Source organism: Protomyctophum bolini, assembly GCF_963924005.1.
Source record: "Protomyctophum bolini genome assembly, chromosome: 6".
Classification (NCBI taxonomy): domain Eukaryota; kingdom Metazoa; phylum Chordata; class Actinopteri; order Myctophiformes; family Myctophidae; genus Protomyctophum; species Protomyctophum bolini.
Window position 1 is genome coordinate 17,316,765 of NC_137867.1, and position 17,220 is coordinate 17,333,984.

Consider the following 17,220-nt stretch of genomic DNA (forward strand, 5'->3'; position numbering starts at 1 on the left):
TGGATGTAACTATGAATGTCCCAAGTTAATGTTTTGTTTGTTGTTTTAAGAACATGGTGTTAATAAACAGCAGTAAAAAAATAATTCTGAGTCTCGTGCGATGGATGGGCGGCACAGATTCATATCTGTACTTTTCTTCATGATGACAGGAATGATTGAAGGTAAATTACCCAAACATATGTCTCTGATGCCTTTTCATAATGTACTATGCTCCTACTTGGCCTCACCCCCCGAACCCACCTCACCCCTGCCCACTTTGACAGGCTGGGATGGCTTACAGCAGATGGTACAGCACCTTGCAATGGGTCTGGTCCACAAAATTCGATACACCACCAAGATATCCATGTACCTGTCTAAATACTTCCTTAATGTAAACGAAGTCCACACCCACAACACCAGATTGAGTGCAACAAACCATGTACAACCCAGATTCGGCACAAACCAGGGACTAAATTATTTTCGCTCCTATGCCACCAAAATGTGGAACGCCCTACCAACAGTCATTAAGACATGTGAATCCCTTGACTCCTTCAAAACCGCTCTCAAAGGGCACCGGATGGCCTCTGTAAAATCTGAATCAGCAGCAAAGCGTCTATTTCCATCAAATTAACATATCAGCATAGCCACTCACACAAGACTGCCGCAGCCGTATCACTTGTTGGTCAACAAGCACAATTTTCATATATCTCAGGCAAGCCGTGTGTATTCAGAGAAACACATGTCTACTATAATTAATTATAGTATTCATTGCTTCCAGCAGAGGGAGGCAATGCTATTTAGATGCCTGGGTATCGAGGCTATATTTTGGGGGGAATCTGTCAATACATTTCTATGCACAAACAAACAAAACAATTGTTTAACATTTATACTATAAATTGCTTACAAAAAATATCAAATGTAGGTTGCTTGGTTGACATCTGTTTCCCCCATCACATTTTAATAAGAAACTAGATTTAATATAATATATTAAATCTAGTTTCTATATAATATTATTCACTTCATGATGTGATGGAATTTCAACAGGCAAGGAAGGAATTCCTTTTTGAGACTGTAAGTCGTTAACACATAGTGGCCTGTGAACTTCCTTTCCGAGGAGATAGTTCAGCTGCAGCCTGCGGGTTATGGGAATAACTAAGCTTCCTGACAGATACTTCTCTGAATGATGTGTAAAAGATGGCTGGCAAGAGCTCTTTCAAGTCTTTCACAATGTTTATTCCAACAAGCTACAAAAGTTACTGCAGTCATTTCAACTCATTTGATGCTTTCAAACGCTTCAAGATTTGTTTTCCTGTGACAGGGAGGAGGCCAGTTAGATAGCATGTGCACTGTGCACACTGCATATCCATAGGGGACCAGATACTGAACTTCTGAACGCAGAATATCTGACTGTGGTTTGTTTGAACACAGATTCAAAGGGTCAAAATAGATTAGCTTGTTAGGTCGAAAGGCACACCAACATCTGCCACTGACGGGGCTTAATAATACTGTATTTTCTGTTTCCAGTTATTTTCGGTATTAATGATGGAGTGCAGTGTTTTTTTGTAAGTTTTTCTGTTTTGTCTATGGAGTTAACATTACTCTAAGGGTTTAATAGACCCTTGGATGTGGTTATAATTACTTGCTCAAGCGTTGTAATCCGATATTTTCTCTCTTTCGTATGTAGGCTAATATTTGACAATTTGGCCAAATTGGTATTAAAGGGTTCTTAAACTTTAATTCAAAATGATACTTTTGGAAAATCTGTCAAATTAATGCAATTCCTTGCCTTATAAGCTACACTAGAGGGAAGATTGTCTATGTTCAATTTACGGGCATCATCACACATCACACACAGAGTTCAGTGAAAAACAATGAGGCGTTAGTCTCTTATTTTCAGAAAAACATGGATGCTAGAAATCTGAATGAGAATACCGGATGTGATGCTGACTTTTGCTCCCAGCAGGCCAGGCCATAACCTACATTTTTAATTGCTTTCCCAAGGCTCTAAATGTTTATTTTTATTCAGTCCAGAAGAACCTTATCACAGCATAACGTTCCTTGACAGAGAGGACACTGAAAAGTGAAAAGACCCTCAAAATAAACACATTTGAGAATCTCACAGTTCACGCAGGATGTAAAGAAGGAAATGAAGGGGAGATAGTCACAGCAGGATGTGTGAGCTCCTGATGCAAAGTTCATGCTCCAATCAGTGCAAATGGGAAGAACGCAGCACTCTGAAATGTTAGTGTCATCATCAATGAAATACCAGAGCTCCTGAGACATTAAGGCTTTTGATGAAAGTTTTACAATCTGTGGTATTGAATTCAAAAAGCAATAGGCTATGTAATCTAATGTCATAAGCTACTTCTACCCTTTTAGCAATTGTCTGAGTTTTCCCACTTTTAATTAAACCAATTTAGATATAGTTACAGAGAATAATACCTGAGCACTTCAGGAGAGACTACCCAAATAAAATACTGCAGCACTCGAATGGTCTGCATGTTTTTATTATTTTTCAGGGCTGAAGTCAAAGTCCTCAGTGTCAAACAGGATGTGTTAGATATAGTTACTTCAAGGGTCTCGCTTGCTAAGTAAGACACATGACAGTCCAATGTAACCCAAACCTAAAAATTCTCTCTCTGTCTCTGTCTGTCTATATCTGTCTGTCTCTCACTTTTCACAAACACCCACTGACACATTTACACAGTAACGCACGCATGCACTCTCTGTCTCTCTCTCTCTCTCTCTCTCTCTCTCTCTCTCTCTCTCTCTCTCTCTCTCTCTCTTACATTATCTTACATTCTGTTCAGTGAACGAATTGAGTCAACCTAAAGGCCCATTAGTGGCTCTTTGGATTGGGTGACTGTGTTTACCTACAGAGGTTGTCATGGCGAAAACGTTCACGTTTGTGTTTCATAACCAGACAAACGGAACATATTTGACCTTTAATGTGTCTACTTGAAGAATATTTTTAGGGCATTTCTGCGTTATTTGTAGATTCAGTGAAGAGTCACAGGAAAGGTGGTTTGGGGCTGAAGGAGTGACTTGACAAAGGCTGTGAGTCATATTCATATCCATAACACCAAAATGATAAGGTAGGCCATATCATAGCCCACTGAGGGTGTCACAAAGCACAACCTTTTGGTAACAAAGAGTAAATATGCTATTTGTGGAGCAAAATGAAATGATTGATTGAGTACTTTATTGTCAGAAATGTAATCAGTACAGGGTACAGTCAAACAGAAATGTAATCAATACAGGGTACAGTCAAACACACGTCCAATGGGATCACCGGAAAAAGTCCTTGCGGTATGAGATAAACATACTGTACAATAATCCAGTGACGGTGGTATGGTTGATTAAGTAAACAGCTGATGAATTGACATTTCAATCAGCTAGTTCAATTAAGCTATTATTAATTGTTTCAATGTGTCAATTCATCGTCCTCTTCATCTTTCTTTAAATATCGTGGTTGATTCTTTTGTGATGTTTGTTTTTATTTCATACCTCAAGGATGGGATGATAAGTACCTTTTTATATAGTACAGCCAAGCCCTGGGGATAGCAGTGAATATGATGAGAGCATACTCGTGTCTCCACATGTGTATGACACTAGTATACAGAACTGAAACCAGTGTTTTCTATGAACAGGACAGGAGCAATGATGAATGTGACAGGTGAATTTGAAATATTGGATTGATTGATTGATTGCTCCATGCACATCTTTTTTTTTTAATTGGGGTGGGTCAGTGTTCAACAACGAAGATTATAGACTTGAGAGGATCATTTACTCATTTACTCAGCAAGGCTGTTCCACAGTTTATGTTGTGTCGCAGGAGCAAATATCTGGAAAGATCCTACCTGAAGCTGTGTGTGTGTGTGTGTGTGTGTGTGTGTGTGTGTGTGTGTGTGTGTGTGTGTGTGTGTGTGTGTGTGTGTGTGTGTGTGTGTTTCCATTTTGCTGCGCAATAGTCGTTGTGTATTGGCTGCATACATGCAGTAACTCGATCAAGGTGTAAGACAAGCTAATACACAATCTGAGTCATGACCCCCAAATAATGTCACTTTTTACGTCCTGGGTAAAATGTTCGTCAAATGTTTGCCTATTTTCAGTTCAAATGTTTTATTATTATGACATGCAGGGATGGATTCATGAGGTTAAGGACCCGAGTTCGAATCAGACTGCATCCTCTGTTTCCCATACATTCTACTATCTAATAATACAAAGAATAAAATGGCCAAAAATAATAATCTTGCAGAAAAGAAAAATGAAAAAGAAGACTTCGCTCCACTTCTGCAGTGCCTTAGATCCTGACGTCTTTGGTTTACTTTGCTCGCCGCAAGAACACTTAGAGGCGACATCTGATATAGTGTGTGTGAGTAATATTCCTTGTTCTCTATTCCCAGTCCCCTGGTAAAGCACTCACATTCATGTTGATCCATGCCACTGCCAATTAGGGGCCCTGGTCTGCGCAGTGGAAACAAGGCTGGTGTCTCATTGGCTCTGCAAAAGGATGAGGAACTGAACGAGAGCATCGCCACAGGACGCAACCGCAGATGGAGAGGGGGTGTCTTAAAATGTCAAAATGGTCAAATACAGTATACAATACAGACTCATAATGTAAAGACTTGCACCCACGCACACCCACGCATGCGCACACACACGCACGCACACACACACACACACACACACACACACACACACACACACACACACGTTAAATAGCATGCAAACTGTTGGTGCTTGCTTGTAAGCCATTTTCATCATTATATGCAGAGAAACTAAATGTTCTCATTAGTTCCTAGCTTGTGGCCTCACATGAAGTCTGAAACCATGTCAGATGATTTAGGACCTGTCGTTTGTGTTTATTTTGCTTGTCAAAGTGACCCCGCCACTAGATCATGTTTCTCCAATATACAGTAGGTTTTCCAGTGGACAGTAATGATTCCCACGCTTGATTCACAGGCTCAGAATCATACCTGACAAGATAGTCCAGTAATTAATAATTGAACCCTAGCTAGCGTCCATGTTTCGGGCATGTCATACTGTATAGCCGAACATTCACTAAAAATGCTGATATAGTATAGACCTCGGTCAACAGGTTTAAGTGGTTAAGAACATAGCTACCCAAAAAACAAATACATCTTATAGCCCACATAATTTCTTCTTATGATGAGTTCCCATTTTCAGAGAGCACTGATCTTGTTATGGACAAATCCACGGAGGGGTGCCCTGGGTGCCACCATTACTGAGGTGTACCATCAACTGATTAGCTACCTGGCCTACAAGGCACTGCTCCATGGATTTGTGCCCTAAAGGCCAGGTGTAGCTAATCAGTTAATGCCTCGACAACCTTACAGGCGTATATATGCAAAGGCTCAACTTATGTAATTTAGATAGCATTTGATGTAGATATAGCACTCTATAGTGTATACGCATAGTTTCATTATATAGATATTCCACTGTCTGGTTCTTAGCTTACGTATGATTCTTGATGACTATTTTTGTATGTATTTGATGTATTACCATGTTTTGTTCTTGCTTACTGTAAATCGCTATGGATTAAGAGCGTCTGCTAAATGCCTAAATTGTGAATTGTAAAATGAATGGTACATCTTAGTCATGGCCGCGCCCAGGGCATCTCTGTGGATTTGTCTATACAGGATCCAATGAAGCAGTTGTATTTGACTATACCCTTTCTACTTGAAACTGATTGAACTGATAATTGAACTATTATTGAGTGTATTGGGGTCACCCTCATTTGTGTTATCAACACGGTTCTAGAATAGCATTTCCGGTGCGCTGCACAGCTGTTGCACTGTGACTCAGTGTGCCTTGTATGCCTTAATGTGTTTAGTCTATGTGTGTATACCGGAATGTGTTGCATACAAGGCCACTGGGTCGCAAGACAAATGACAGTGCAAACTGACAAAGTACTATCATATCATTTGTCGCAATACTTCAGTGAGTTAAGCAACCTGCTTTTGTGTTTAATGATGTGCAACACCGAAGTAGATAATGTGATAGGGAATCGGTATAATACCATTTTTTATTAGGCAGCTATAAAACTATAAAACAAATCAATGAAGGGGCACCAGAGTTGGCCAGTAGAGTGGTGTAGGTTGGGAAATGTTTTATCATTTCCAGTATCCTTGGACACATGACTTTCAGTTGCTGTGCCTCTCCTCAGACCTGAATCAACACTGGGAATCTGTTTACTACAGCACTACATCTGCCTGATCCTGATGTAGAGATTATAATGGCAATCGAGGCAAGTGCCATTAACGGCTCAGGGAGCGTGTCTATTTGCATACATGGTATTGATAGAACATAGTTATAGGCTACTGCTAATGGTACATTTTGAAAATTGTTTAAAAGTAGCGTCTTAGGAGGTCTGAGATCTACAGTACATAGAGTTGGAGATTTATGGAGGTTTTTTATTAAGAATGACTGAACACTGAACACTCTGGCTTCCCTTCCGCAATTATATGACCTAGATTATGGGAAATGGTTTCACAGTATAAATCTGACACTCATACATATAGTGCATGCACGCACACCAGATGCTTTTATGCTTTAATTTGTAATGGATAGCCCATACCTGTCCATCTTGGGCTTTCACAACTCTGGACAGATGACATACTTCTTGGCAGTAAAGTCCTCCATACCCTGGAGTCTCATCAAAATGCCACCCCTTCCTCCCTTCCTTCATCTCTCAGCTCTGGTTGAACACTTTGCAAGAAAAGGTGTTTTGACTCTCCCTCAATTAATTCTTCTCAAAAGAAATGGCAAAATTGGCAAATGCTATTTGAATGTATTTCTACTCGTACATAAGTGCGCGCACTTACAGGTATATGTATGAGTAAGTTATGTAAATTTTCAGTTTAGTTTTTGGTTTCACATTTATAACAGTGAACTTTATAACAGTGAAATTTAGTCTAAAGTTTAAAACTGTAAAATGAAAATGAGTCAAATTAATGAATAAAATATTAAATATTAGTTTTGTAAAACAACAGCAATATCAGATTAAAATATTCTGAGATTGGCTAAACTGTGGGCGATCTCATTTGGCTATTTCCTACTGGCTTTACCTAGAAATGCACTACTGTTTGATATACTAGAAGAAAGTTTTTAATTCATTGCTTTTCTTGTGGGAACAAGTTGGTATGTAGGTTGGCAGAGGGAGTGTATAGCCCATTTTATTAGATAATTGACACTAGGTGAAAAGAATGGGTTACAAAATCGTGCGATAAGAATTATAAGAAAGAAAAAGGAACCCATTTAACCAGGTTATTGGAGGGATGGAAGCTTTTCCCCATACAGTGACAGACAAATGGGAATACATGAGTTAGTGGTAAGGATATGCACTGCTGATCAGATCAGTGGGTCAACATCCCTTGTTTGATTGTGGCTGAAGACTTGTGTTGCATGTTTTCCCCCTCTCCTCCCTCAGTGACCTATACTGACAGTATTGTGACAAAATTGGCTTGAGGTAAGAAATTGTGTTAGCATCGACAATGCTAATGAACTATGATAATACCAGTAGTCAAATCAACTAATGAAATGATTCCCGAGATGGGTCAAATGAGGGGATTGGTCCACCTCCTCAAGCCACTGAATGTTCAGTCCCATGTTCAGTCTCTACTGCCTCCCCTACTCCCTCCCCTGGCAATAGTGCTCAGGAAGAAAAGTAAGAAAATAAATTCACAATAAGGCCTGAAAACATGGGTCAATTGCTGTGTCTAACTATACGCCTGTTCACACCTACAGTAATCACAGCTGGAGTCAAATACAAACTTAAAGCCAATCGAAGTCTAACAAATTAAAGGCTGTTTTCTGAGAACTGGTGTTTAATGGTAGAGCCTAGGTCAATCTACATACTACGGTTCATTCGGGTAAACAAAATGAAAACAGAGGTCTCATGTTTCTTGACCTTATTTGGTTTCCATCGCACCCTGAATTACGTCTCAGCATTTACTTCATCACTTTCAGGGCAATAACACATGCACTTACGTCACTCTGAGACCTTAATCACTGTTCCCTCCATACGCTCTGTTCTGGCTCATTCACATTGACATATTGGGATTGGCTTTTGTCCTTTACTCTCAAGCATGTCTAGCAGCAGGTGCACTCTGTTGTTTATCACTGTCAGTGCCGATGTCACAGCCCACAGGCGACAGAGTGCAGAGTGACAGGGTGGACTGGTGGACTGTATAAACATGGTTCTTATGTTTCTTCCATTACTCTAATGTGATGCACATAGACCTGCATCATAATGTTGTCCCTTCCTAATTGTAGATATGTTATATTGTTGTATGTTATAACCCCTTGGGGAAATTTGTCCATTACATTTGGCCCATCCTAACTCATTGTAAGTTGATACGAAGCACAGAAATCTGTGACCTGATTATCTGATTAGCCTTCAACACACTCCATAACATACAACAACATAACACTCATCACTCTATTTGCTGTTTAGAATGGACCAATTTCCAATGGAGGTCCGAGGTCACTGAGGCTACTGTGCGGAGCATTTGTGAATGGACACTTCTTCACAAACAGTCTGTAAATGTCATCATGTCTCATTGGTTGACCATTTGCACATCTAATGAGGCACAGCTTTCTGGTAAGAGGAGAGAATATTGAATTGCTCTGAGGTAAAGAGAGCTTGTTCCATGCAACACGGCGCCTTGCAAATTCAACACTTTTTGCAGTTTAATTTGATTTATGTCGTACTTTCCAGTGTCTAGAGATTACTGTGTTTAAAGCCTTCTCCACAGTGTTTGCCCACACCACTGCATTGCTTGTTTAAGCTTAATCACATTGAATTGGAGCCATAAACGGTGTTTATTGTTTAACGAGAGGAGATTTTTTTTCTCAGTTTAGCTCCTTGGGAATTTTGCTCTTGCTCTTGCTTGTTTTCACACATTACTTTCGTCTCAATATTACAATGCAAAGATTTTACTCTACTCCGTTAGTCTTTATTTCACATAACCTCAGCCCAGCGTGTTAATAAACCCTAGGGATCTTGCCCCTGTCCTTTTCCCCTCATAAATCTGCTCTCTGAAAATAGCCGATCTCTACAAGCTTACAGTGCATCACAACTCTTGTGACTTGTGAGCTTGTACTGTAGAAGCTTGTGGATTTTCTTTTAGCTATCTTTGACAAATGCTTGCCTATTATATGCCATGTCCAGAATAAGGACACTCGGGTTCATGCATAGTTAACTTTCATTCACTCACTTTTGCTTGTGTCAACTGGAAAGTGGTGGCCCGCACCTCCAAGGGGCTGTTTGTTTGCGCAAATGGGGGTCATGAGATGATCTCAGTACATTTTGAAAAGGGCAGCGAGTGTGAGAACATTATGTCATCAATTTCCATATTATATTGATAACAGTGGTGGAAAGTATAAAGTACTCAAGTAGGACTGTGCTTTTTTTTCTACTTTACTGGAGCATTTCCAATTTTAAATACTTTTACTTCTACTCCACTACCTCTCAGAGGCAAATGTTGTCCTTTATTCCACTGCATTTATTTAAATTAAATAGATCAAAAGAAATTGTGGTTACATTGTAGATTTCAATTATCATTACTGTAACATTATCACTTCAGCCCTATATTGACTACAGTATACTGCGGCTATTAAAAAATATCCCTAACCCAAGATCACAACGCATCACAAAGCCTTGTGAGCTTTTATATCTGCTCTTTTCAAAAGATTTGTTTAAAGGACAACTTTGGTTTTTGAGTGGTGCAACGACCCCAAGGAACAGCTTTGTCCCTATGTCCTAATGTGACTATGTCCGTTTAGAGTACCAGTAGCGGCAAAAGTGGCGCTGCAAGAAACAGAGAGAGAGAGATAGTGTTGCACTGTTGCCTGCTAATGAGAGAGAGAGGGGGGGGGGGGGGGGGGAGTTGCACCACTCAGTTCACACAGGTGTGATTCTTTATTTCCAACCAAGGTTCATGTTAGGTTGTTATTAGAGAAAGTAAAAGAAAATATTTTTTTTTCATTTGCTGCTTTATTTCGTTTTAGCTATTTTACCTGCTTTTGACAGGGGGACGAGGGTATGTATTTTTTGACCAAAAAATGATGGCGATGTCAAAAATTAAAATGAAAATTAACACAGATCTTTTACTTTCTCTAATAACAACCTAAAACATGAACTTTTGTACTTTTACTAGAGTCAATTTGGAATACCGGACTTTTACTTTACTTTATTTTACTTTTACTATTAAACAGAGTATTTATATTGTGGTATTGACACTTTTACTTAAGTAAAATATGTGAGTGCTTCTTGATGATAATAACATGTAAAAGGTTCTACTGATTATGCTACACATCCTATGTGAAGCTGACAAAACATATGACATTATTCCATGGTTGGTAATTTGCCATATTATAATTCATATAATATATACACTTGCATATGTATGCATGCTCATAAATACATGCACAAATAAATACACACTAATGCTGGTGATGCCAGAGATGATTTGTAACATACTGACACAGATAAAACAGTAAAACAACATAACAAATATACATCCTTATGACTCATAATAACTTTAATACACTCCAATCACGTGTAAGTTCATGTAGAAAGAATGCAATAAAAGTACATACAATTTATTAAGTGATTTAAAGTGTTTTCAGTATATCAGAACACAATATTCTTGTTCATAAAAACACTATTTATGATGTCACCATTTTCATTACAGCCATAAAGTCTACCTAGAAACTGAATTAATATACATTCTATTTTTTATTGTATTTCTGGTGTCAGGCTAGTCCAGATTTATGTAGCCTATGAGTTAACACCATCAAGACAAACCAGAAGGGCTAGACTGTAATCTGCTATAACACTAAACACTTTCAAAACAGAATCCATGTGTCGGGACTGTTGGCTTAATACAATGATATAAAGTTCAGTTAAAATATTCTATGAAGCCAAAGGTTCAGTCTCTCACAACATGCGAGGGACTGAACAGTATCTGAACAGCATCGGTGTAGCTAAATGTATTGTCTGTATTGTCGCTGTTGGTGGAAGCCTTGTATGTCCAAAAACTGGAAAATATAACCTGTGTTCCAATTAATCTAATGTCGTTATTTTGTCACAAGCTCTTATTAAAAATAGGTTTATCTATAAAACCTCACAGCATGGATGGACACACTTAACCACTTTCACTTTAATTTTCAGCATGTTTCAAAAATAGCAAAGATCGATATGCTGTGAGCTTGTAGATCAGATATTTTTGCTACTTTTGTATGACACTGTGTATGATGAAGTAGGACATTTCAACAAAATATGTAACAAAAAGGTTGAATGCAAGGTTTCTGCTCTACAGCAACAATGTATTTATTGACAGGGCTGCATATCTTAATTCATTATAGAAGACAACAAAAGCCGAAACTTTGTTTTAGGATGGATTTTCCCTCCATGTGGTGAGATTTATTATTTACCTTCTCATAGAGAAGAATATTCTTTATTAATCTATACACATTGATTTTGTGAACATTTTCTATTCTAAAATTGACTCTTAAGTCTTAAAGGTGCTATTTGTGAAGATGCAGAATAGACATTCAAGCATTAACGTTTAGACTTTAAACTTTCAAACCACCCAGTAACTGTCCACCAAACTGATAACACTCTGTAGCAGTGGAAAGATGTTAATACTTTAGCAATAGTGTTGCGAACAGACATATGATAGTCTTTTTATAAATATGGCACTGGTAATAATTGTACACTTGGAAGATGGAAAAGGGAACATGTTCAATGGAGATTACATATTTTGTATGCACTCCAAGTCTGTGGAACAATAACACTCTCTTCAGAGACACATCATGATACCACACTGTACAGTATACATTAGTCATGGAACTATAAATGAACATACGGTATAGGTTATGTGCTTCAAACTACTGTAAAACAGAGTACAGTATGAATTGATGCTTAGCTAGCAAGCAATACAAAGGCAGCACAAATACCAGTGCTTACTCATCAAGATTCAATGATTTTCTATTTACCATAAAGACCACAAACATACTGACTCAGGCATTCTAGTTTACTGGACATATGGACTTTCACATTCAAGTTTTCCACGGTGATTGAGAAGTTATTTAAAGTTAAGGCGACAGCTCTGCCGTAATTGACATGTGAGTCATGAGATGTATCATCTCTGTCCTTAACATCTGCTGTGGTCGAAATAAAAGAAGACAATTGCGTTATAGTTATCCATCATTGAGATACCGTGGTACTTCTGTACTAAATTTGCTATATATGCTTTACTCTTTTTTTGGTTTTCAATGAAATTACAGTCTTGTTTGACAAGTTAGCTTTGACCAGTCTTTTATGAGTCTCACCAACAATTCAGTTCAAACAATAACAAGGATGTCAGATGCATTTCTCTTCCACTGTCTCTGTGCTGAGCGACACTTGAAGTGCTTGGTCTTTTGCGCATGTCTGCATAACAGTCACAGCCGAGATGTCCTTGGTCACATATGTACCCTCTCTACTCTCTTTTTCCATTTTCTCATCATCACTGACCTGTTCTGTCGAGTAAGAGCCCTGGGAGTCTCTGACTGAAGGCGATCTAGAGTCAAACTGTCCAAAATGATGGCAGCCAGTGTACATTTCACCTGCTTTGGGCAGGTAGAGAAGGGTCTGAGAGGTACTGGATATGGATCCATCTCTCAGACCGCGGGACATCAGGGTGTGAATGTCCTTAGTGGAGATGATGGAGGACAGCCGATGAGCCTCCATGCAGTGGAAGTGTCCCTGTCTTTGTTGTCTCCGTGCTCCAATCTTGCAAAAGACGCATTTGATTTTCTCCAGAAGCTTTAGAAACACAGCCTTGCGAAGCAGGATGTAGATCCAGGGGTCGAGGATAGGATTGAAGGAGGCGAAACGAATCGCTCGCAGGTCGGGATTCTTCTCCAGCCGTAGCTCCACTGGAGTCTTATACAGCTGGTTCCAAAACACCTGCGCCTGGAAGACAATATATAGGCCTGAATTAAATATAGGCCTATAACAGGGCAAAAGCGGGATAGTTAAAAAGTATATAGGCTATGTGAAATGCTTGTGCAGTTGTTACTTATGTGACTCTTTTTATTTACATGATATAAATCTAATCTTTACATTATAATTAAAGCAATCTGGGAACTGGGAACCCATTTGCAAAAATAAATTAAAACGGGGGGGGGGGGGGGGTGCTGGCTGCTGAATCTGTTTTGAGAGATTAGAATCAAAGTGACTCAAAAGAAAAACACAATTGAATACTTAAGATATAGTCTCAAATCTCTCAACAGAACCAGACATCAATGACACAATCAGCTGCATTTTTTGATAGCTTTGAAAGCCTCTTATCATGATGGAAGTCTTTTAGGCCTACTGAATTGAAAAGGAAAATCACACCCCGTGTGAAGTGAGGGGCGTTAATATATTAAGGTCTAACTCATGTTGATATGGTGATGTAATGGTGATGTAAAACAAACGGTGCCAACACAAACATTAAATTCTCTTTATTGTTAATGGCATTTCATGTTTGTGTTAGGGACAAGATGACACACATTTCCCTTCATTGTCAATCGCGTTTTTAAAACAAACATTGAACTAAAAACAAGCATTAAACCTAGGAGAGCCCCTCAAAAATAACAATAATCAGGGAGGTCCAATTTGTCTTCTCTCTCAGGGGGGTCCAAAATGTGAAGACCCCTAGATTAAAGCATTGATTGATGATTCAATTGACTGACATTTGTATTGAACTTAAAATTCCAAGGGGGAAAAGTACGTAGGCTACACTAGGCTTGTGGCCGAAGAAAACTAATACTATATTAGGCTACTGTGGCTACACACAAAAAGTGATAAACAATACCATGTTCTAGATAAAATATGTGCATACGCTTTTGTGCGTAAAATACGCGCGCAATTTAATGACAAGAAAACAAACTTACTACAAGTGGAATGGAACAGACGAGCACCACTACCGACGTGCCGATGAGGAGAATAACCATCTGGATCTCTGCACCAGCCAGGCGGCCGAAGCTGCGTCCTCCTCTCCTCCTCAGATCCACAACATTCCGACCCACGTCGGTGCCCAGCGACATCCTGCGAACAAAGCGCCGGTGCATCCGAATCAAAGCTCCACACACCAGCACGTTACAGATCACGGTGGCGAGGATAAGAACGGAGCTGAAGCCAGCATACATAAAGGAAAAAGCGGCACCGCTGCTGTCGTTGCTCCTCCAGTCTATGAAGCACCAGGTCTTCGGATACTGCTGTTTCACTTGTCCAAAGCCCATGCTGGGCAGCGCGCAGAAGAGCGCGTTGGAGATGTATATTGCCAGGAGCGTTAAGCCCGCCAGTCTCTGGTCAACGAAGTCGTTATAGAAATATGCATGATTTATGGCCATGTATCTCTCTACTGACATCGCACATATGATGCTCAGTCCCGCCAGAGAGAAGAAGAGCAAGGTGAATCCAAAGTACTGACAGAGCGAATCTCCTCCCGGCCACGATCCTTTCACGTAAGTAGCGATGGTGACTGGACTGGCGAGCAGTGTCCCCAGAAGGTCTGTGACTGCCAGTCCACAGACCAGTGTGTAAAACGTCGTCTCTTTCTGCTCTTTTCGCGATTTACACAGAACCACTATAGCGATGACATTCCCAACTACACCGAAAATAAACATAATAGACGGTATGGTCGGGACCATGATCCTACCTGTCATTGAGTGATTGCTCATTTTAGTGACCTTTAAGCAAAGCTCAAGAAGTAAAAAAATATATAATTTATCGCCAGTATTTCCATTCTGCAGCCAACAGGTGCCTTAATGGCACCAGTGCAAAAACACCTGACAAACATTGTTAAATGTTATAGTTACACATTTTTTGTTCAAACTAACTTACAAAAAACTTTTATCCAAGTTGACTTGTTAGTTTACTGTGGTGTTATACTGACAAATCCTCCATAGAAAAGTTTTCCACACAGAAGCCTTCTCGCTGACGCCGAGACATTATACCTGGAGGCTACATCAAGTCAGTCAGAGGTCCACAATACGAGTGACTGTGAGTTCAGTTCATTGAAATTTGTCTAAATTCTCCTCTGTAGAATGTCGTCCCGCCCCTTTATTTCACTGCCCCCCGCACGCACGCACGCACGCACGCACGCACGCACACACACACACACACACACACACACACACACACACACACACACACACACACACACACACACACACACACACACACACACACACACGCACACACACACACACAGTGCCTGTCACCTCTTGTCAGAAAAAGCCTCGACTGGCTGCACACGTTCACATCCTGTCTCTGTCTTACAGGCTACTGTGATTATGTCAAGCTTTATTAAAAACTATCCCTAAAACATGCCGAGAGAAATGATTTAGAAGCTACCGGTATAATAAAAGGGAAAAAAGTAAAGAAAGCAAATGGGCCAAATGCATTGATATAGGCCTAATGGCAATTATTTTGTCTTTACCCAAAACATATAGGAAATGTCCATATTGGCTCCATTGCACGGTCAGGATAAGGAGCATGCTGACTTGAATCTGCTGATAACATCCGAAGTGGGTGATATTATACACGTGAGTCACCACATAAACATAATACCGGTAGTCATTGTTTAATTTACCGCCATAGCTATCTACTCACAGAGACAAGAATAATACTACAGTAATTCTGCCTGCCTCTGTAGAGTAAATAAACACAGTGTACGATAGAGGGTCAGCTATGATACCCCTGGCCCAGGTCTGATGCAATGTGTGTAGACCACAGGTACACAAACACTGGTTTCGGGACCCATTTGTGGGCCACACATTTTCATGGTTGTAGATCGGCTATTTTCACTAGTTTGGGACTTTGGGTCCCGGGCAAACTCTTTTGGATCTTGAGCGAAAAAGTTTGGGAATCGCTGAAGACTTGTCTTTAAGGTCCCAATTACAGATACTGAATTTGCTGAAATACTACCTAAAACAACAGAGCTTCTTAATACGGCACAGTTAATAGGAGTTAAACATGTTGATATTATTTAATGACATTCCCAAGTGGTTAAGTTATCCTAGCAGTTGCGTGTGTGCGTCAATTTAACAAAGGTGCAGAGGATCAGTATAATCAGCAGAGTGACCCAGACTTTGTTTTTCTCTGGAAATAAAAACGTCTGGGTTTCCGAGGCTATCCTAGCAGTAGCCTCAGGCTTTTTGGGATTATTCACATCAGTTATTTTGTTCACAAACTACCTACTGCACAGTCTGCACAGTACCTTGGCTTGAGTGAAACAGCCATGTGTTGAACTCCCAGGAACACAAACCTTGAGTCCCCACGTCATGTGTGACATCATTACACTAGACTGACCCCGCTGGCTCAAACAACACATGGATGCTGCTTTCTCTGTTCACAGAGAAAGCACTGCATGTGAGTTTTTTCTTACTATGGAATATTATATTACATAACGGTCGATTATGAAAATGACCGTTTTTATGTGTGTGATATTGGCCATATTACGTCACCCAATGAAATTGTGCCAAAATAATTCCAGTGTTATATTGTTGTTGTTATTGTGTGTGTGTGTGTGTGTGTGTGTGTGTGTGTGTGTGTGTGTGTGTGTGTGTGTGTGTGTGTGTGTGTGTGTGCGCGTGCGTGCGCGTGCGTGTGCGTGTGTGTGTGTGTGTGTGTGTGTGTTGGGCCTTGGTAGAATGTTCTGTAAGTAGATTTGAAAGATTACACCACTCATGAATGTGCTTTTCCTGGATTTGTTTGTGGAAGTCAGATAACCTGCAGTGTGGTCTTATGACCAGTGAAGTGACCACCAGTGTACAGCTCAAAGAATGTAGCTGTGACTTCACAAGTTCACAGACATAATCGTGCAGTCAAGTGGGACTTGTAGCGAGACTTGTTTATCCAAATGCTGACAGGAGACAACATGGTCTGTATAGATAAAGACAGGAAAAAAAGAAAGAAAAGAAAAAAGCCAGTGCTTTAATTCCTGCACCAATCAAACCCAACATTGTTTGTCAGGGTTTGTGAGGTCTATGTGTAGGTCTATGTAAACTACTACTTTCTACTTGGAGTAAAACACACTGATGACTTTTCTCCATTTGTAGTTGTTTTGGGCCTGACTACCTTGCTTCTAAGGACACGATGGAAGATGAGAGGGGAGAGAACAACTAGAACCACAACTATGTGGCACACTGTGTGTGCCGCAGCAGATAGGCATAGCT

At 39.9% G+C, this 17,220-nt stretch overlaps 1 protein-coding gene across 1 annotated transcript; it reads right to left on the bottom strand.

Moving 5' to 3' along the window:
- Window positions 1-12,368: 12,368 nt before the first annotated feature.
- ptger4a (prostaglandin E receptor 4 (subtype EP4) a) lies at window positions 12,369-14,721 on the bottom strand (the record flags this gene model as incomplete). Its single annotated transcript, XM_080765999.1, has 2 exons — window positions 12,369-12,967; window positions 13,933-14,721. The coding sequence occupies 2 exons, from the start codon at window positions 14,719-14,721 to the stop codon at window positions 12,374-12,376; spliced, it is 1,383 nt and encodes a 460-aa protein (XP_080622125.1). The 3' UTR covers window positions 12,369-12,373.
- Window positions 14,722-17,220: the final 2,499 nt, after the last annotated feature.